At 45.5% G+C, this 21,269-nt stretch overlaps 1 protein-coding gene across 2 annotated transcripts; it reads right to left on the reverse strand.

Moving 5' to 3' along the window:
* Window positions 1–1,535: 1,535 nt before the first annotated feature.
* LOC137534473 (zinc finger protein ZFP2-like) lies at window positions 1,536–18,411 on the reverse strand. Of its 2 annotated transcripts, none has more exons than XM_068255981.1 (3): window positions 18,367–18,411; window positions 8,715–9,648; window positions 1,536–4,150 (listed from the first exon to the last, which is right to left on the reverse strand). In XM_068255981.1, the coding sequence occupies exons 2-3, from the start codon at window positions 9,598–9,600 to the stop codon at window positions 3,120–3,122; spliced, it is 1,917 nt and encodes a 638-aa protein (XP_068112082.1). In that variant the 5' UTR covers window positions 9,601–9,648; window positions 18,367–18,411; the 3' UTR covers window positions 1,536–3,119. The 2 variants fall into 2 exon arrangements, with proteins under 2 accessions (XP_068112082.1, XP_068112081.1); XM_068255980.1 differs by having other exon boundaries at window positions 1,536–4,177.
* Window positions 18,412–21,269: the final 2,858 nt, after the last annotated feature.

Raw genomic sequence — 21,269 nt, forward strand, 5'->3', positions numbered from 1 at the left:
CACCCAGTGTGACTCACCCTCCCTACCGGCACCCAGTGTGACTCACCCTCCCTACCGGCACCCAGTGTGACCCACCCTCCCTACCGGCACCCAGTGACCCACCCTCCATACTGGCACCCAGTGTGACTCACCCTCCATACCAGCACCCAGTGTGACCCACCCTCCCTACCGGCACCCAGTGTTACTCACCCTCCCTACCGGCACCCAGTGTGACCCACCCTCCCTACCGGCACCCAGTGTGACCCACCCTCCCTACCGGCACCCAGTGTGACCCACCCTCCCTACCAGCGTTTAATGTGACCCACCCTCCCTACCGGCACCCAATGTGGCCTTCCTTCCCTCCCCACTAGCACAAAGTAACACCCAGTGTGATCCTTCCTCCCAGTGTAAAACCCCCTCACTACCAGAAAGTGTGACCCACCTTTTCCCCTTCCTCTCCAGCACCCAGTGTGACCCTTGCTCCCCACCAGCAGCCAGTTTATACTTATATAGTTATCAGATGATGGGGAAGGCTGCACACAAATGTGTGGATTAGTGGCTGCGTGATTTCAGCATCAGAAACTGGAGGTGCAGCCTGGGTCATATCAGATCACACAAGGGACTTTGAGAAGTGTGTTTGTGCTCTATACCTACACCAGGGCAGCATCTCATCCCCCTGCGGTGTCGTCCATCACAGGGTGGCCATACTGAAGGCTATCACTGCTCCCTGCTGCTTCTGGTTCTTGTGATTCAGCTTTGCAGTCTGGGTTGTGTTTAGGTTGCAACACACACAATTGCTTACTCCCAGCTCTAGCAATTTCCTACCTTTACCTGGTCAGCAGGAGCCTGTTAGCCAATCAGGTGCAGTTATACACCCTTTGTCTGCCATACTAAATCTAGCAGGAATTGCATAAATTAGGCAGCATTCAGGTGGGAGGCTTCGGTTGGACGTAATCATAGATTATGTCACTAGCAGGGCCGCCCCCGTGCAGGCATCCCTTCCACAGGGGTCCCTCCCTAACCACTCACCTGTCACCCGCATCCTGGAAGCTGCAAAAAATTAATTTAAAACCACAAACACTGGTTCACACGAAAGCTGGGGGGCCCAGACTCTCCCATGTGATACCACCATGTGATAGACCCACCCGCACTTCCTTCTAGGTATCGCATGGTGGTTTGGGGTCCCCAGCCAGTGAGAGGGTTCGGGGCCCCAGCTGTCATGTGAACCAGTGTTTGTCATGTTAAGGTTGGTAATGGCTTTTGGTATTTGGACATGAAAGCAGACAAAGGGTTAACATCCTTTGTTCACAAATAAGCTGCTCTGCCGAGGCAGCCGGCTGACACAGCTGAGAGATCAAGTTACAGCTGTGATTAGTCATTGATGGGGGGGAGAATAGACAGGCTAAACTCTCCACAAGTACATATAGGATGCGTTTCTCTCTGTTTCCCTTCTGTGCTGTGCAAGAGTTCAGGTCTACTTTAATAGTACAGTACGTCTTACATTACATGCAGAGGAACAAAACACTTCACACTGTGGAAAAAACATACAGCTGATATTGGGCACATTATAACTTTATTAGCAGATTTCATCACAGGAGAGATACTTGGAGACGCATCAGATTTCCCTTGTAATAGGATTTATTTTGTTACATAACACAGAATCGTTTCCAGCAACAGCTTCCCACATTTATCTATAGCATTTGATTGTGACAAGTAAAAATACAGCAAGCTGCTCCCCTCTTCTCCCCAGAATTCCTGTATTGTACCTCTTATACCAAAATACCTGTATCAAGGGCTGGATTTGTACTGTTTACTGGCCTAGGACACCCCCACTCTGTAAAGTGCTGCAGAATATGTCAGTGCTATATAAAAATATAATATGGTAGGATATAAGACAATGACTACAGTAGGGATTAGACTTTAAAGGTGCCCATTAACAGTACAATTTAGTGGCTGATCAATCATTTCCGATCAGCCATGTCCATGAACGGCCTAATTCCCACTAGGAAATTCAATCAGATTGATGGAAATAAGCCTAAAAAACGGTTCGATTACATTGAACTAATCACAATGGCAAACAGGAAATCGGACGTTAATGGGCACTTTTAAACATGCCTGATCAATTATTGTGGCAATTGGAAATGATTGGCTCTGGAATTGTACCAATAATGGGCACTTTAAGCTCCTCTGAGGTACAGTTGGTGATATCATTGTGTACCATCAGTAAATTAATAATATTTGCAGTGAGAAATTGAATGGGAAAACATGTGTGACAAAGGGAAAGAGGGATATAAAGAGGTACAAAGGGGGATAAAGAGGTACAGAGGGAAAGGTGGAGATAGAGAGGAACAGAGGGAAAGGGGGAGATAGAGAGGAACAGAGGGAAAGGGGGAGATAGAAAGGTACAGAGGGAAAGGGGGAGATAGAGAGGTACAGAGGGAAATGTGGAGATAGAGAGGTACAGAGGGAAAGGGTAAGATAGAAAGGTACAGACGGAAAGGTGGAGATAGAGAGGTACAGAGGGAAAGGGGAGATAGAGAGGTACAGAGGGAAAGGGTAAGATAGAAAGGTACAGAGGGAAAGGTGGAGATAGAGAGGTACAGAGGGAAAGGTGGAGATAGAGAGGTACAGAGGGAAAGGTGGAGATAGAGAGGAACAGAGGGAAAGGGGGAGATAGAGAGGTACAGGGGGAAAGGAAGAGATAGAGAGGCACAGAGGTAACCATGGCTGCATGCAGCTGCAGATCCTGCCCCACTTGTGTAGATACAGCTACTTGTTTATTAACGCTTGCAATGAAAAATATAAAAAGGGATCACAGGCAAGTTTTAATTAGACTTAGTACTATATGTGCCAATATTAATCTCATCATGCCACCTCAGTTCCGGGACTTTAATGCTTTACAAACCAATGCACTGAGTAGCATGAAAGAGTCCTCAGGAATCTGTGTAAATTTACTACCATGTGTATCTAACAAAAAAAAAGGGAAATAATATGACCAAAACATTTCCTTCACCCAGTGCAATAAGAGCTTCTCACCACTGCTCTCTTTTTCTTCCCTACTTCTGGCTATGTCAGGTAGCTGGAGAGCAGTATGCTGTGGCCAGTGCAGGTTTTCTGAAGGTGAAGCTATGCTTTACTTATTACTTATCACCAGCGTGAGATCTTTCATGTATAACAAGGCTTCTTTTATGTCTAAAACATTTCTCACATTTACTACATGAATAGGGCTTCTCGCCAGTGTGAGATGTCTCATGCATGACTAAGTCTGATTTTTGTACAAAACATTTCCCACACACAGTACATGTATAGGGCTTTTCACCAGTGTGATATCTCTCATGTACGGCAAGAGTTCTTTTTTCTCTAAAACATTTCCCACACTCAACACATGAATATGGCTTCTCACCAGTGTGAGATCTCTCATGGCTGACAAGTTGTGATTTCCAATCAAAAGATTTCCCACACTCAGCACATGAATGAGGTTTCTCACCAGTGTGAGATCTCTCATGCAAGACAAGGTACGATATCTGTGCAAAAGATTTCCCACACTCAGCACATGCATGGGGTTTCTTACGAGTGTGAGATAGCTCATGTGCCTCAAGCTGTGATCTCTGTATAAAGCATTTCACACACTTAGAACATGAATAGGGTTTCTGAACAGTGTGAGAACTCTTATGTAAGCTAAGTTCTGATTTCAGCATAAAACATTTCCCACACTCAGCACATGAATGGGGTTTCTTACGAGTGTGAGCTCTCTCATGTGCAACAAGACCTGATTTCTGTATAAAGCATTTCCTACACTTAGAACATGAATATGGTTTCTCGCCAGTGTGAGATCTCTTATGTAAGACAAGTTGTGATTTCTGTACAAAACGTTTCCCACACTCAACACATGAATATGGTTTCTCACCAGTGTGAATTCTCTCATGTACAACAAGATTTGACTTCTTTCTAAAACATTTCCCACACGTGGAGCATGAGTAAGATCTTCCAGCAGGGGGAGAGTTGAGCTGGATATTAAGCCCCCCAGGGTTAGACAGGTGAGAGGAGCCTTGGGGAATATTCAGGATAACCAGGATAGGTGCAGGAAACACTTGCCCAATGACAACATTGGTTGTACAGTCTGTGGATACAAGACGAGTCTCTGAGAGGTTCCTGATGCCATGACTAGGTGCTGGAAATAGAGAAACATCATCACTTCCTGTTAGAGAATTCAGAGGGGAGAAAGAACAATCTTTAGGGATGGTCAGTGAGCTGCTGCTACTTCCAAGTTAATGCAAACTTTATATAGCTTAGAAATGGACCAGATGCAGCAGCTACATGGCTTGGCATATAGTTATCATGCATTTTGCACCATCTCAGAGTTATTTGCATGCCACTGACTATCCCTATGCCTAAAACATTGGCCACACATACAATAGCAGTAAATTGTATGGCCTGATGAGACAATGAAAACAATGTTTTACTCTTGTGACAACAGACCTGTATGTACTTATAGCACGACATCCGTGTTATGTGTGTAGATTCATTTAGTTTCATTTACACATTCTTATTATTATTGTATACTCTGGTCACCCATATCCTCCTTGTAAATGTACCGTTGTCTCTAAATTGTTTCTAATTGTGCAAACAAAGATATAGTGACAAGGGATAACAGAGCGAGAATTGTATGTTTGATCTTGCAGTGAATTGGGATTTTCTTGTTCGGATTTGAGAGAAAGGCCCTCTTTTTCACCTAGGGGTAGTAATGAGGCCATGTTTTAGCAGAAAGCGTATGACATTTGCAGAAGCAAATAATTGGCTTCCAGGATGCACTGCAAGAGCCAAGAGATCCCAACCCAGGCAAATAAATAGAGGGGCGGAGAGAGGGACTTCCTCATTCCTGTGCCATTCCCACACATGTTAAAAACATGTTATTGCGATGGAACAGATGTTATCCCATATGCCCAGATTAGCTATTTGCCTATTCTCAGTATCGGCAAGCCTTGGGGTTACAGCTGTGGGGAACAGAATTCCCCAAATAACAGAAGTGGATATATGACCTTCAAGCACTTAATACAGATTAATGAGACACAGATATGATTAGACAAAAATGGATGCTGGCCTTTAAGATGGATGCCGGTGTATGGATGCTTTTAGAATGGATCATAGAGGCAAAGAGGGCATTTGCCCCGGGGCCCCGACCTCTGCTGAGGCCCCAGCCGTGCCGACCCTGCTATATTTTCTGCCCCCCCCCCCTCGCACTGCTCCCCGGGGCCCTGCTGCAAGTATATTAGCAGCCATAATTACCTTATTCCCGGGGGGTGAGCGGGCAGGCAGCGACTGCAGTCGGACATGATGCGACGGGTCATAGAGTTGGAGGGAGACAGTGTGTCTCAGAGTGCAGCCGCTGCCCGCCCGCTAAACTGACAGGAATAAGGTGATTATGGCTGCTAATATACTTGCAGCAGTGCCCCAGGGAGCAGAGGGGTAATGTGGGGGTGGGGGGGGGGAGCAACGCTGAAGCTTGCCCCAGATTCACAGGGCCCCTTGAACCGGCCCTGGACCCCAAGATACCAGCAACCTCCCCAGGTGAATTGTGTATATGGGTACTTTTGTACCCCTTCCCCATTTCCTCAAAGTGAAAATTCACAGTAAAAATGTACGGCCAATGGTCATTATTCACCAGGAACTGTTCGTTGGTGACCTAGTTCATCTATCCCTACCCCTTTGCATATTGCAGAGGGCATATTTCCCAGGACTACACCACAGTATGGCAGGATAATCTGCAAAGGGTTGGAGGCAACAGCAGAGCATCTGAAAGATTCTCGAAGATTCTCCCAGTCTGTATAAGGAAGAGCCTGAAGGTCAGTCAATGAAATGCATGGAGCAGGAAGCAGACTTGGAGAGCCTTGAAGTGTGTGGACAGGACCTGTTGGGTGGTGTTGAAGCAGCAGAGGGTTGTAATGGATCACCCAGCAGGTGCAGGCTCGTAAAAAGAGCAGCAGAGTGGTTGCACACACGTGTGGGCCTTTTCTAACAATTTGCCTTCTTTTCTGAAGGCAGATATGTAGAGGCTATGCACACTCACATTTGGATACCACATTCCTGCTTTTCCACATTTGTTTAAACAACAAATTAAAGTGGGAACAGTGTTTGCAATCTGTAAGAGGTGGTGCAACCACCACATCATTGTCTCTTCCTACACCTCCACTGACTCATTCACCACCAAATCCAATTGTACTGCATCTCAGAAGATCAGTGCAAGCCACACTTCCAGTGGTGAGGAAGTCCCAGGCAGTGGCTGCAGGTATAGTGGCATCAGACAATGTTTGTCCAAGCAAGTGGGGTACTCTATTGACCTCTTCAGCTCCCATAGCTCCAACTCCTATCAGCCCAATATTACTGGAGGTCTGGAAAATGTTTCCAACCATGACACCAACCAACAAGAGAGTAATTAACCTGATGGCTCCTCATGTTGCCAAATTACTCGCCTTGTAGCTACTGCCCTACAGCATAGTCGACTCAGATCTCTTTCATGACCTGATAGCCTTTGCCGAGGTGAAGTGAAAAGTACCCAGCAGGCATTATTTTGTCCGCACTGCTATGCTCTTCCTCCTTGAACATGTTATAGAGCTTCTGTCCCAGGCATTATCATTCTTGATGTCCACCTAGGTCCACATCACCATGGACAGTTGGACAACCAGGCGTGGAGTGGCATACTACATGTCCTTCACTGCACAATGGGTGACCTAGCATCACTCAGTGGGCAGTAGTTTGCATTTGCAAGAGGCATTGATGCACCTGATACCCCCACTGAAAGGTGTGGTGGGAAAGCATGGGCCACCCCATTCCTCTCTCTCTTACTACTCCTATATTCCATCTACTGGCACCACCTCACTTTCTAACACTCCTCCTGAAAGGCCAGCCACGGGAGAGAATGTGGTGAAGCGGGCATGTCATTACCACCCCCTCAAGCACATGCATTGCCAGGCAGTGCTGAAACTGGTGTCCTGGGGGAGAAGAGGCACATGGCCAGAGAACTTGTCTGCTCTACAGAAAGAGGTTGACGCTTCGCTGATGCCCTCCCGACTCACAACAGGAAATGTGGTTTGGGACAATGGGGCCAAACTTCAGGCCCCACTGAATCTGGATGAGAACACATACCCTGCTTTGCGCATGTACTGAACCTGGTGGTGCAGAAGTTCCTTCTAATGTACCAAGGGTGATAGGACTTACTAAGGCAGATTCGCCCCATCTGCAGCTATTTCCAACACTTTCCAATGCCAGTGCTGCACTCCAGTGCCAACCGAGGCTACTGCCACATAGACTATGCACTAGATGGAATGCCACCATGCACATGCTTGCCCATCTGTGTGAGTGAAAGATAGCCACCAGGCACTATTTGATCATCATGATAAATGGAGGCAGCAGGGCCCATGTTACAGTGGGCGTGATTGACTCCAATAATAATGCTGTGGTCCTACCCCGGAACATCGGCACTAGTTAAAAAGGATCACTATCGTAATTAATGTGATCAGCAGTAGCATATTGCACATAAAAAGTTGGGGACGTGCTAATGGACTGTGAGGGGACATTACCAGCTTCCCACACAGCTGCTTTATCTCCCCATACTTTGATGCTGATCGCAGCACATTGAGAGGATTACTGTGCCAGCCTCACCTCTTCCCCAGCCAATGAAGTCACACGAGGCTGCAGCTTCAGCAGCCCGACTAGGCCGCACTTTGCTGGATTGGTCCGGACGTCCATGCAACCCTGAAAACTCATCCCAGAAACACCTACAGAGCCTCCTATGGTACTCAATTCTGCTGCTGATTTATCTGGAGGTACTGGACCTAAATAATTCATAACTGACTCAGCCTGTTTTTGTCCCATAACTGCCACTGTGTTGCATGTGGTTAGTGAGGCGTTAGTGTGTTAGTGAAAGGTTAGTGTGGTGCAGTGTAGCTAATGAGGCAGCAGGGGTTAGTGTAGCTGTTGAGACAGCAGGGGATAGTGTAGCTAGTGGGGGTGCAGGGGTTAGTGTAGCTGGGCAGTGTAGCTTAGATACAGAAGGTCCACAAGATGCCCTTACACCATGGCAGCACCTAGGTTTAGTGATTTCTCAGCCTGATTTTTGTCCTCTAAACCTGTGTGTTGTTATGCTTGCCACACCCCTTCCAGCACCTCCCCATTAAATCCGCAAGTGTTTAAATGTCCAAGCTCGAGGTGAGGAGCCTGGATTTTGTGTTTTTATAAATAGTATTTGATCCTTTGTGGCTAGGATTTTATCTAGTGCCCTGCCTCTTCCTCTATAAGTGATCTTAACACACACAGCTGGTGTGTTCGCATGGTACATATGTAGGTACTGGCAGCTCCCTTGCAGGATTAGTTAGATGCACTATCTGTCCCAGGGAAAACGGAAAGGATATGTGCTCCTATTCCTTAGATAGGTTTTGATGCACTGAATGCGTGCATGTTTGTGCTATGCATGTTACAGGGCCAGAGTTAGGACACATACAACACTGGGCTACCTCTACGCGGTGTATGTGGCTTCGCAAGAGACTTTATTCTTGTAACGAAGATCCCAGCTTTTAACTTACCTGTGGGGACAGCATTGATTGCTGCATGATTTTTATGAATGGATTCGCATGAGGATTTGCATGAGTGTGCAGAAGTTTATTTTGAATTTGCTAAACCTAGGTGTGCCTTATGGTCCGGAGCATCTTCTGAAAAAGTCTGAAAAATATGGTGCTCACCTGTTCTGGCCTTCGTAAGAGAGTCCTCCTCTACAGCTGTAGCCATCATGTCACCCTCCTCCGCAGACAGCTGAGCATTCATCACATGCGTCTTTTCTTCTTTAATTGTCCTCATCATGTCCCCCTCATCTGCAGACTGCTGATCACTCCTCATATTCATCTCTTCTTCTTCCTCTTTAATTGTCCTCATCATGTCACCCTCCTCCGTAGAATGCTGATCAGCCCTAACACATGTCTTTTCTTCTTCTTCCTCTTTAATTGTCCCTATCATGTTGCCCAACTCTGTAAAATGCTGATCACCACTCACATACATCTCTTCTTCTTCCTCTTTAATTGTCCTCATTGTGTCACCCTTCTCCATAGACAGCTGATTATTCCTTATATACGTCTCTTCTTCCTCTTTATTTGTCCCCATCATTTCGCCTTTCCCCGCAGAATGCTGATCACCAGTCACATAGGTCTCTCTTTCTTCTTCTTTATTTTTCCTCATCATGTCACCCTGCTTCATAGACTCCTGATCACTCCTCCCATACACATACGTCTCTGCTTCTTCCTCTTTATTTGTCCCCATGATGTCATCCTGCTCCATAGATTGCTGAACATTCCTCACATAGATCCCTTCTTTCTCCTCTTTAATTGTCCTCATTATGTAACCCTTCTCCATAGACAGTTGATAATTCTTTACACGTGTCTCTTCTTCTTCCTCTTTAATTGGCCTCATTATGTCACCGTTCTCCATAGACAGCTGATTATTCCTTACATATGTCTCTTTTTCCTCTTTATTTGTCCGCATCATGTCACCTTCCCCCACAGACCGCTGATCACTCCTCACATAGGTCTCTCTTTCTTCGGTCTCTCTTTCTTCTTCTTTATTTGTCCTCATCATGTCACCCTTTTACATAGACTGCTGGTCTTTGAGCTCAGGTCTTTAGCTCTGAAAAGGATAACAAATTATATCTGTAAAATATTACTATTATTAAACAGAGCACAGTAAAAAACATAATTTGCTAGGGATTGATAATATCCCATAAGCTGTGGTCTGATGCACATTCAGTACCACAGTGTAAGGCTTGGTGGTGTATTCTCCACAGTCAGCATGCAACGCATGAGCTGACGTGGAGGAGGTACACACACTAGCACAAGGAAACAGGCTATCCCTAGTATAGTGGAGGGGAGGACTGACTCCAAAAGGAGATTGTGGCGCACAGAGCCGGTGCAGATCTGACAGCCACAAACAATACTTTCGTTATAACGTCTCAGCGCAAAGTAGCGCTGAGCGCACAAACCAGAACTGAGGAGATCAGGACAGGTAGACAGAATGAACGCTTGCTAGCTAGCCGCTACTTAGTGACAGCAAGCGTCCAAAACAAGACAGACTGGAATGAGGCAGCCAATGCGTTGCAGCGATGGCGTGCCTCACAAAGACAGGACAGGATAGTCAGGAAATAGCAGGATCAAGATAGATGAACATAACACAGACAAATATACAATAAGTATGTTTTCCTAGCGTATTACAATTACAGCTATCAATGAAACTATTTGTAACGTCTGACTAACATATGTATATATCGGCAATGAACCGATATATGACATAAGCAGGAACGCTGACTAGGACTGGAGTAATACAGGGAACAGGACTCAGAAGGATTCGCTATCTCTTCGCAGAGATGAACGCAATCCACAAACGGTAACAGGACAGGATTCAGAAGGATTCGTTATCTCCTCGCAGAGATGAACGCAATCCACAAACAGGACCAGGAACAGGATAACTAGTTCAGCACGGGTGATCAACGTGCGAGAACTGACTAACTGAACACAGGATATAAACAGTTCGTGTACGTATATATCAGCGTCACTGATGTATCAACGTAACACGAATACAAGGAAAATAATAAACGTGCTGGTATGCATATATATGGGCAATGAACCAATATATGATGCAAAACCAGCAAAGTATCTTTAGAACAAGAAACACGATCGGGGGCTGAAGCGACAGCAAGACAGGCTTAAACTGAAGCTATGAAAACCCGAGGAGTCCTGCAGGAAGCAGATCTTTATACTGAGGTCATCCAATGGGAGCAGACATGCAGATTCCCACACAGGTGAATGATAATCAGTCACAAGCTGACAGCAGGGAAAGGCAGACAAAGCTATGCAGCTTGCATGGAAAGAGATCAGAACTGCCTGAGCTGCAGCACTACTACTTCCAGCAATACCTGCTGCAGCAGCGATCATGACAGTACCCCCGCCCTTAAAAGCGGATTCCAGACGCTTTTCAAAACTGAAATTCCCAACAAAACAGTCTGACTGATAATTCATGATGACCGGGACAGCCCGGCAAGACCGAATTCCAGAATCAGTCCCCACAAGACTGGACCCATCAGAACCAGAACCTACAGAACCATGCCCATCAGTACTACAAGCCCCAGTGTGACACCCATCAGAACCATGATTTCCAGAAGAAAGCCCTCCGAAACTCCCTGAGCGATACCCACCGCCTTCCAGGAACCGTTCAAAAACGCCAAAGCCTTTGCAATGCCCACCGGGACTGTCTTTACCAACACAAAACCCACTGTTGAACCAGTCCAAGGCACCAGGACAAGTTTTCTCAGAGACCTCCCAGAACACCTTGAAGCTCCAAAGAGATCCCCATAGGTCAGAACGCCCCTTAGGCTCACATGGAGAACTATCAAGAACCCCTATGGAACCTAGGGCAATTCCCGAGTCAGGGCCACAAGGACAAACATCAAGATCAGAGCTTTCAGGGACCAGAACCATCTCTGGGCATGCAGGCAGACTGGCAACATCAGAACATGTTCCCACTAAGGAAGCATCAGAGCACGCTAACACCTTAGACACACTTGGGCATTCTGGCACACAAAGAACATCTGGGCACACTGGCACAAGAGAAACCTCTGGGCATGTCAAGGAACTGTGAGCCTCAGGGTCAGCCAAGACAGGACCAAAACCAGGACTGGCCAAAAAAAAATCATCATGACTAGACTTCGCAACTACTGGACTTTTACACGAGAATGCAGGATCAGACTTAGATGTCGCTGATTCCAGCAAAGTCAGTAACAAATCAGATTCAGGGGCACTAACAAGACAGGACAAATCTTCTGATGTATGCACTGAACCAGATAGGGACTCCACAACTACCTCTGGACTGGACAGAGACTCATCTAATACACTGGATTGGAGCTCATGAGGTGCTGCAGAACAAGTCAGTATTGCAGCAGCCCCCACTGGACTAGGCAAAACTGAGGAATTCCCTGGACAGGAAGGGGACTCTGGAACCTCTGCCACAGCGGCCAGAGAACCAGAATCTTTCAGGATACAGGGCTGGGTTTCAGGAACACTCATCAGACCGGACTGAAATTCTGAGATTTCTATTATTTTGACCAGAGAATCAGAATTATCCATGTTACAGGGCAAGACTTCTGAAACATTCAGAGGACAGGGCTGGAGTTCCTCGGCTGTTACAACACTGGAGAGGGACTCAACAACATTGGTTAAATCAGACTGTGTACAGGGCAAGGTATCTAACACACTTGCTGACGAGGACAATATTTCAATGGCTTCTGCTTTGCTGGGCAGAAATTCATCAAGTTTTATTAGAGCAGACTGTAATTCCAAAACAGCTGCTAGACAAGTGAATATTACTGCAACCCCAACTGAGGTAAGCAGTGCCTCAGACTCCTCTGCTAGAGGGTTTGAAGTATCCAAAGTACTGGGTGAAGCATAAGACTCTGCGACCACAGCTTCACTGGACAGGATCACTGAACAGTCCATATTGCAGGGCAAAACCATGGAAGCACCTGCTGGACAGCATAATGATTCTGTGACCTTTATAGCATAAGAAGTAGCGGAAATAAATGGATAAGGTATACTTTGGAGGTAACGATACAAAAGAATAACTGTTACCATCACTGAATTTTATTTTAAAAAAATTGTACTTTATTAATAGTGTTCCCAGAAAACTACTTGCTTTGATATTTGAACTTTAAGCAGTTTTTAATTCATATACTTTCAATTGTTCTCTGGACTAAACATCAATTACCCTAAAAGCAACATTCCACTACTCCCTGTAAGTTCTTTTCTCAAAGATGTACAAAGATGTACACACCAGGATTCCTGCTCACAACCTTCACATCAATAAACATTCATCTATTACTTCAGTATAAAATTCCCATCAGACATGGTCCAATTTGCCAATTTCAAAACCTGGAAGGCTTAGGGTGTGAAATTTCCGGAGGCGGATCTCTGAACACACACAAAATATTGCTGGTCATAACCTACGTTCCCCAATAGCCAGACATGTAGTTGCATGCAAATTAAATCCACATAATAGGTTTTTTTTCAGTGCAGTAGACTGCATACACCCTAACCCAAGGGGTGGGAACCTGGATAGATTACTATTACAACGCGAGAGTCGTTGGATTTACGAGCTCAAAGCTACTACTCCCCCTGGTCTAAATGATGAATTAAAATGTTCACCCTTTTTTATAGGTAGGATGTTGATTAGAAACTTTGTATTCGTGGTGGTTTTTTTTTTTCCTCCCTCCCCCGCCCCTTGGGTGGACTTTTCTGTTCTGCCCCGACTTTCTTTCTAGAGATGCCAATACAGTAAGACACAACCTTTTTTCATGTTAGTGTCTGCTGCACCCACCCATTCGGTGTCTATTTATATATTGTATTTATTGTTGTGACTAATGTATCAAATTGGCAGTTTTAGATATTCGTGATTACTAATATTGTAATAATATGTTAAAATAAATTCATTTTGTAGATTTAGATAATATTAGTGGTGTTCTCCTTTAAGCCTGGTTATATGGCAGCTCTCCGTCCGGCTCAGCTATGCAGATTTCCCCTTTCCATTCCCCTCCTATATCCCACTCATTTCCCTTCCCCCTTCTTTCCTTGCCATGCATAGTGTGTGCTGGCAGGGAGCAGCCATGTATGAGCGCCGACGAAGGGGGCGGCTTGGTTAGGCGCACTTAGCGCTCCGGGATCCGCCCCCCTATGTTTGCTGTCGGCGCTTACTGAATGTGGAAGACTGGGGCCTGGCATTGGGCATGCACGGCCTGCATCACCTCCGCTTCGGTCCAGGCTGCGTGGAGTGCACAGACCGCGCCTCGCTATGGGCGGGGCTGACGCACTTCCGCGTGGACGCCATTTATGGCGTCAGGGATCACCACTATCCCCTACGGCAGATCTCACACGGTCCTGTGCCCTGAAGAGCCGGGTAACCCGGCAAAACCGGTCAGCCTATCGATCACACGGCCCCATTGATCCCAGTCCGCTTTGTTCTCTTCCTGGACACTGGAGTACCAACACAAATTTGGCTCAAGCTGGGAGACTTTCAAGTACAGGCCTGTACTGAAGACTTGGTAGCTATACACTGGTTTTTCTATTCATTATTTCTCATCATTTGCCATCACTTTGGATTTAAGTCAGTTTGGACATTATCTGTATATCTACTCTGGTGATTTCTATGTTGCGATCGGACATCTGGTTCTCTGATGACATTGGATCCTCAAGATATGTTTAAAGTCCTTGTATTTATGACACAGATGCTGCGATTGAGCATCACCACACAAGTGACTGCTTTTTACACTTAGGCAATTAATAATCTTGCTACCATACAGGATGAGATTGAGAATAGATTTATCCAGAGAAAATATCCCCAGCACTTGCTGAGCAGAGCTAGACACAGATTGGAGGAAGGTAGATCGGACAACACCAATCGAAGGAAGGGACACAATAAAAGGATTCCATTTGTTTCACAATTTAACATTCACAGTTCCAGGATTGCGGAAATTATTCGCCGCAACTGGAACATTTTAAAAGAGGGTCTACCCAATGTAGCTGAGTTTCAAAGTTTTCAATTAATGTCATATAAACGTGCCCCTACACTCAGAGATAAGCTTGTTAGGGCTGATTCTGGCCCAAGTCGATCACTATACAATACCTCTAGTCGCCCCTTTGGCACTTACCCTTGCTTAAATTGTGTGAACTGTAATAGTGTTATCAGAGGTTCAGTCATTAGACACCCCCGTTCAGGTACCACCTATAAAATTTTTGGCCACTACGACTGTAACTCAAGATTTGTGGTGTATGCACTAAAATGTCCTTGCGGACTTCTATATATTGGTCAAACTACACAACCTTTAAAAGCTAGATTAGCATCCCATAGAAGTTCTATTAGGAATAAAAATAGTGAGCTAGCAGTATCAGCACATTTTAATAATTCCTTTTAATTCCTTTTTTTTGTATAGCGCCTTTCTCCTGTCGGACTCAAAGCGCTTGCGAGGCAGCCACTAGAGCGCACTCAGTAGGCAGTAGCAGTATTAGGGAGACTTGCCCAATGAACTCCTTACTGAATAGGTGCTGGCTTACCGAGTCGGAAGAGCCAGGATTTGAACCCAGGACTCCTACATCAGAGGCAGAGCCCTTAACCATTACACTATCCAGCCACTTACATTTTACACAAGCAGGACATACGGTGAGTCAGTTAAGGTTCCAAATATTGGAACAGATACCGGTCTCTAGAAGGGGGGGGCAACAGGTTAACAAAACTTCTATATAGAGAGGCTGTCTGGATTCGCAGATTAGACACATTAGAACCAAGGGGGTTAAATAGAGATTATGATATGCAACCTTTTCTTTGATGGTGTTGCCTGACTTATATTTAATCTAGCTTTCGATCTTTGGCATGTTTCTTTATTGTTACTAGCTATATACATATCTTATTGAATGTTTATCTTATGTACCCTTTCTCTAGGATCATGTGTTCATATATGGGACACATTGAGTATTCGTATGTTTTATCTATATATTTTGTGGCTTCAGTAAGGTCTTATTTGTCCACATGTTATCCAGCGTGTTGCGCGGAGGGAGGGGGGCGTGGTGGCAAGCGCTACGTGTTGCATCCCACAGCGAACACATGGTCGGCTTGTTTACATCCCGGCCATGTGACTCGCAGACGCTTAGACCAGAGGGGGCGGTGGCTTGGCCTCGCTCTCACAGCTATAGAGGTTCCCCATCAGGTCCACCGCTTGAGGGGGCGTGGCCTGATGATGGTGTCCAGCTCCTCATAGCTGACTGGTCAGCGTCTTGTGGAGACGAGCCGGGCGTTGCTGGCACTCTCCTCTCCCGTCTCTGCGCACTACTGACTACTGTGTGTCTGCGCACATTTGAATGTGAATCACATAGTTCCCCATCAGGTCCGCCCAAGGAGGTGGTAAGCGATTGGCTGCCATAGGCAGATGTCAAATGTGATTGGTTGTTTCCATGCTTGTAGATGTATATAAACCTGTAAATTAGACTATTCATGCAGACACTGACTTTGGCTTGAGAAAGGAGGGGGTCCCCTCCGAAACGTTGCTTTCTATGTCTATGTGTCTTTTAAAATAAAGAGCATATATACTATTGATGGTGCTGGACTCTACGTTCTATATTGCTTTTTACACTTAGGCAATTAATAATCTTGCTACCATACAGAAGGACCTGCACCATTATTTGTATATATACACACCTCTGCAAGCTGGCCTTTTCATTACTCTGCATTATAATCAATACTTCTGTGGATGTTGCGATTGGACATCACTATTATGGCCATGATGGGACTCTGCATATTCAAAGCTTCCTACTGGACTGATATTATTATATGGGCCTCCCAGATCTATACTTGATCTATGGTTACTCCTTCCCATTTTTGAATAAGTGGCCGGACATTTGGGCACTGTGTACTACTAGACCGTGTTTCATACTGCCTTTTTTAGGGGTTTTTTTACATGCTGTTTAGACTATGTTTTAGTGGGCTAATAAATACTTTCTACATTTCTAATTCTCATGACTCAGGCCCAGTGCACACCAAAACCGCTAGCAGATCCACAAAACGCTAGCGGTTTTGGGTGCGGAGCAGGAGATAAAGGCGCAGTGCACACCAAGCGGATTTGGATGCGATCCGCCGGCCGCATCCGCCTGTTAATCCGCGTGGCTATTGTACTTCAATGGGCTGGTGCACACCGGCAGTTTGAGGTTTTTTGCAAACCGCAAACGTGCAGCAGGAGGCAGGTTTGCTAAAAACCTCAAACCGCCGGTGTGCACCATCCCATTCAATTACATTAGCCAAGCGGATTTTCAGGCGGATCCGCTCGGTGTGCACTGGGCCTCATTGAGTGTTTTGATTTGCAGACTGGTGTCTGCTTTCTTTTGCTCCTTACTTCTTCCTTCAAACCACTCTGAGTCATGTATAGTTTAGTAGCTAATTGTCTTGTAGTGAGTGAAGTTGGTTGAAACACACTTTTTCCTATAAAATTAGGGTGTGTACACAGATTCCATTTTGATTGGATAATCACTGAGAAATGTAACACTTTCATGTAGTATGAGGGCCAACAAGTATTGAATAGTATAAAGAGAATGTGTTGGCAAGCTCTCATACTACATGGAAGTGCTAAGACTGACAAATCAAAATTGGATGTGTGTACACTCTTCTGATTTATAGTGTTATCTTTACCCCCTCCCCTTTACCCACTTCAGTCTATTGCAGTATCATTCATTGAGGACCGCGGTGTTAAATCCCCCTAAAGACCAGGCCATTTTTCTTAAATTGGGCCACTACAGCTTTAAGGCCTCACTGCAGGGCCGCACAACTCAGCACACAAGTGATTTCCCCCTCCCCCTTTTCTCCCCACCAACAGAGCTCTCTGTTGGTGGGGTCTGATCGCTCCCCCAATGTTTATTTTTTTTCCATAAATATTTGATTATTTTTTAAATATATTTTACTATTTATTTATTTATTTTCTTAAATCCCTCCCTCCCCCCAGCAAGCCAATTACGGCGACCGGGTGTCATAGGTTTCAGCCTATGAGAGCCGATCACTCTACTGTGTCCCAGGGGGACAGCCATGTCACACAGCTGCCCTCAGTATAGCGCTGCCTTATATCGCAGCGCTGTACTTAGTTAGTTTTGTTGTCTGACAGTCTCCTAGCGGCGATCGCCCCTAGGAGTCTGAAGAAGCGGAGATGCGCGTGCAACCTCCTGCTAGCCCCATTGAAACCCGTTCACGCCAACGGCGTGGAGCGGTCATCAAGTAGTTAAACACAAAGAAATCAATCACATCTTAAACCCCTGAGTTGTTCTTGAGGGGGAAGGGATGACAACTACCTAAGACTTCAGGAGTGTGCTGCTTAACCGTACGGTAGTATACCTATACTGGGGGGATAATCTAGCTACCTATACTGGGAGGCTACCTATATTGGGGACCCTTCTTGCTAACTATACAGGAGGGCTAATGTGAGTCCTAAAGTATATTGAGGGAGCTACTTGCTACCTATACTAGGGGGGCTATTTCAGACTACCTACACTGGGGAAGGACATATGGTTATCCATACATGCCTACCTCTAGCTACCTATACTTGGACTACCTAATGCTCCCTATAGGGGTAGGGGCTACCTTGGGCATAAGGGCACTTTATACATTTTTATTTTGTTTTTATTTGGGGAGGGGAAGGCAAAATTGCAGAGTATGGCAATTACTTCGAATGGAATGATCAGGATAGCGACATGTGTACTATGATTTCCTCTGTACAAAATAGATCCACCCCAAACCCCTATTCTGATCAATATATCAATAATCACACAATACCTCTTCCAACAACGTGTTCTCTCCACTTCCTGCAAATTGTTTTCCTGGTGTGTTTATGTTATATCACTTCCTGGCGAGGTGAGCTCGCCATCTTGTGGTGAATAGACTAACTGCAGCCATTCTTTGTGCTATCACCTGCACTCAGCCATCAAATACTATTGTTTTTATTATTACTACAGCACAAAATCCTCACCTTTAGAGATGTATCAAGAAGTTTTGAATCAGGATGATATCATTCATTGGCTAACTTAAAAGAATAAAAGTAAGCAAACGCTTTGGCTGTCTTCAGGGGCGCCTCTAGCTTTTTTGTCACTCCAGGCAAGGAAACCTGTGGTGCCCCCCCCCCCCCCCCCACCAGCTGATTGAGGCTGCGCCCCTCTCTGCTGCTTAGTGGCCAAACTTAACTAGGAGGATAGGGCATTAGGGGGCACCAGGCAATCTCCCGTGGTCAGTCTAACCTTAAAGGATATAAGAGTTGAAATTGCATCCATAAAAGGATCCTATATCCACACCAGAATTGCTGCTTCCATTTTCCCCTGCCAGGCTCCGTTTCCCTGCAGTCATTCCCAGTCTAGACCCCAACTGGGGTCGAAGCAGATATTCTTCTACTACGCATGAATAGTTCATTCTTGGACACCACTTTGGCAGGGCTGCTGCTGCCTTCGTGGTCTGGTTTAGAGGTCACTAACTACTGGTACTTGTGGACGAGGGCCTAGTCCAAGACTGGTTGCATGTAAATGGAGCCTGGCTGAGGCAATGGAGGCAGTGATCCTGGTGTGGATAATCCTAAAAATTAAGTATGTATAGACCCCTATTGTATATACATTTTCAGCTTGGCTATCCTTTAAAGGGCACCAGAGGTGAAAATAATCTAATTAAATAAACAATTGTATCTATCTTCCTTCTCGTAAAAATGACTTTTTAAAATATTTCAGTTTTATTTTATGTTTAAATTTACGTTTTAAGTTTTAACTGTTGTTTTTACTCAATGACACATTGAAGTATGCCAGAGCTAAAATCTATGAACCACTGACCCTTTTTATCTCTTTCCTGCTCTCAGAAGCCATTTTCTGCTAGGAAAGTGTTTTATAGTTGAAATTTCTTATCAGTGAGGGTCACACTGTAGTCTGTTCACTTAACTCTTTCAGGCAGAGAAAGAAAAAAATAAACACATCCTAGTTATTTGTGTGCTAGGCACTGTACATACTGTACACATGTCTATCTCCATGTCACATGTCACCTCGGGTATCATTTAATCTCAAAAGCACAGCGTCGCCCAGAAAGAAGAGTATTCTATTTAACAAACTAATTTGTCCATACAATTATAATTCATTGCATTTATAAAGCGCCAACATATTACGCAGCCCTGGGCAATAAATACATACAGTGATTCAAAAGGATGGCAGACATAACAAGGTTATACAATGTAGTAAAAGTTATACAAGACAAACAGGGTAGAGAATACGTGATCATGCAATTTTGGGCTGGTTAGGTGGGCCCAATAATAGCAGTCATAGAAAAAGGAGCACATGATCATGTTGAATTACGAGATAAGGAAGGACCCTACCAAAGGTTTAAAATCTAAGCTACTTGGCTATAGACAGAAATAAAGCTAAGCCTAATGATTTGCCTATACAACAGAACTGCTAGGAGTTTACAAACACTTCCAGCTGGCCTTAGAGATGGTAGTAGCAGCAGCTGCAGCCAGAAGCAACCACTCCACATTGGGAAAAACAATTTCAAAACTGTAATCACCAGCGCTTGCTATCCTGTTGGTCAACCACTAAGTGAATCTGTCTCACGCCAGTCCTCAACAATCCTCTGTTCTCCCACCGCAGCGCAGTTTCAGTTTGTAAAGTCACCGTTCACTGTTCCTGCCCTGGCCGCACAGGTCCCTGTTCGCTCCTGTTGCTGGGAGCCTCCTACGCAGTAGATATTTTCTCGTACTCAGTCTGCGCAGAGGACGCTCTCGGTGACAGGAGCGAATGAGGACCCGTGCGGCCAGGGCCGCACAAGCGCAGTGGATGTCGACTTCTAAGTCGGCAAAACCAAAACTGCATCGCTAGGATCGTTGGGGACCTGCATGGGACAGGACGGCTGCGGGGGCTGGTAGAATCCCTAGATAGGTCTGCTTTGCGTCCCCCAGTGCTCAAGAATGTCATTGACCAGTGACCATTACTATGACATCCAAAAAAACAGCAGATCAGTATATGTGAAATACAAAAAAATCCAATACTTTACTAATATGTATAACAGGTTGCAAGAATGGCTAAAATGCTCACATAGTGGGCCTCTATAACAAGGACTCAGCTTCTTTCAAATTGCATCAAGGTATAACACAACTGCAGCACACCATACTCATAAACAGATCACATTAATGCCCAGTCTCTCTGCCCCTATACAATGCTCTAGCAGTTCATACTGCAGCCTGGAACAATCACTGAATAGCCAATGATTGATGAGGCGTGCCTGGCCATCCCATATAGCAGATAGTTGTCAGCCTGCTTTTACTCACCGAGTAGTAAGAAGTGATGTGTCCTGGGACTGGAGTTTCCTATCTCCTAGGTAGTGGGTGCATCCTTCAGCTGCAGCCTCTCCCTTCTCTGCACAGAAGAAGCTCTCCTTCCTACTCGATCCTCCTCCCCCCACACAGAACATCCCGTTACTTGAAAGGGCTCAGCTACCATCACCCACAGTCTGCACTCTGCAGACACGGACAGGAAAGCTGCTCACAGCAGAAACGGACCAAGTGTCACTGTCACCAGACATTTCAAATACCGCGCCAGAGTGCTTGAGTTGACTGGCGGGGGCGGGGTGTGGCCACACGAGGTAAACACTTTACCCGTGGTGGCTAATGGAGAAGCAGGGGGGGAACTTTAGGAGGAGTGGTGGAGAGAAGAGCC

The sequence above is a fragment of the Hyperolius riggenbachi genome, chromosome 10 (assembly GCF_040937935.1).
Source record: "Hyperolius riggenbachi isolate aHypRig1 chromosome 10, aHypRig1.pri, whole genome shotgun sequence".
Taxonomy (NCBI): domain Eukaryota; kingdom Metazoa; phylum Chordata; class Amphibia; order Anura; family Hyperoliidae; genus Hyperolius; species Hyperolius riggenbachi.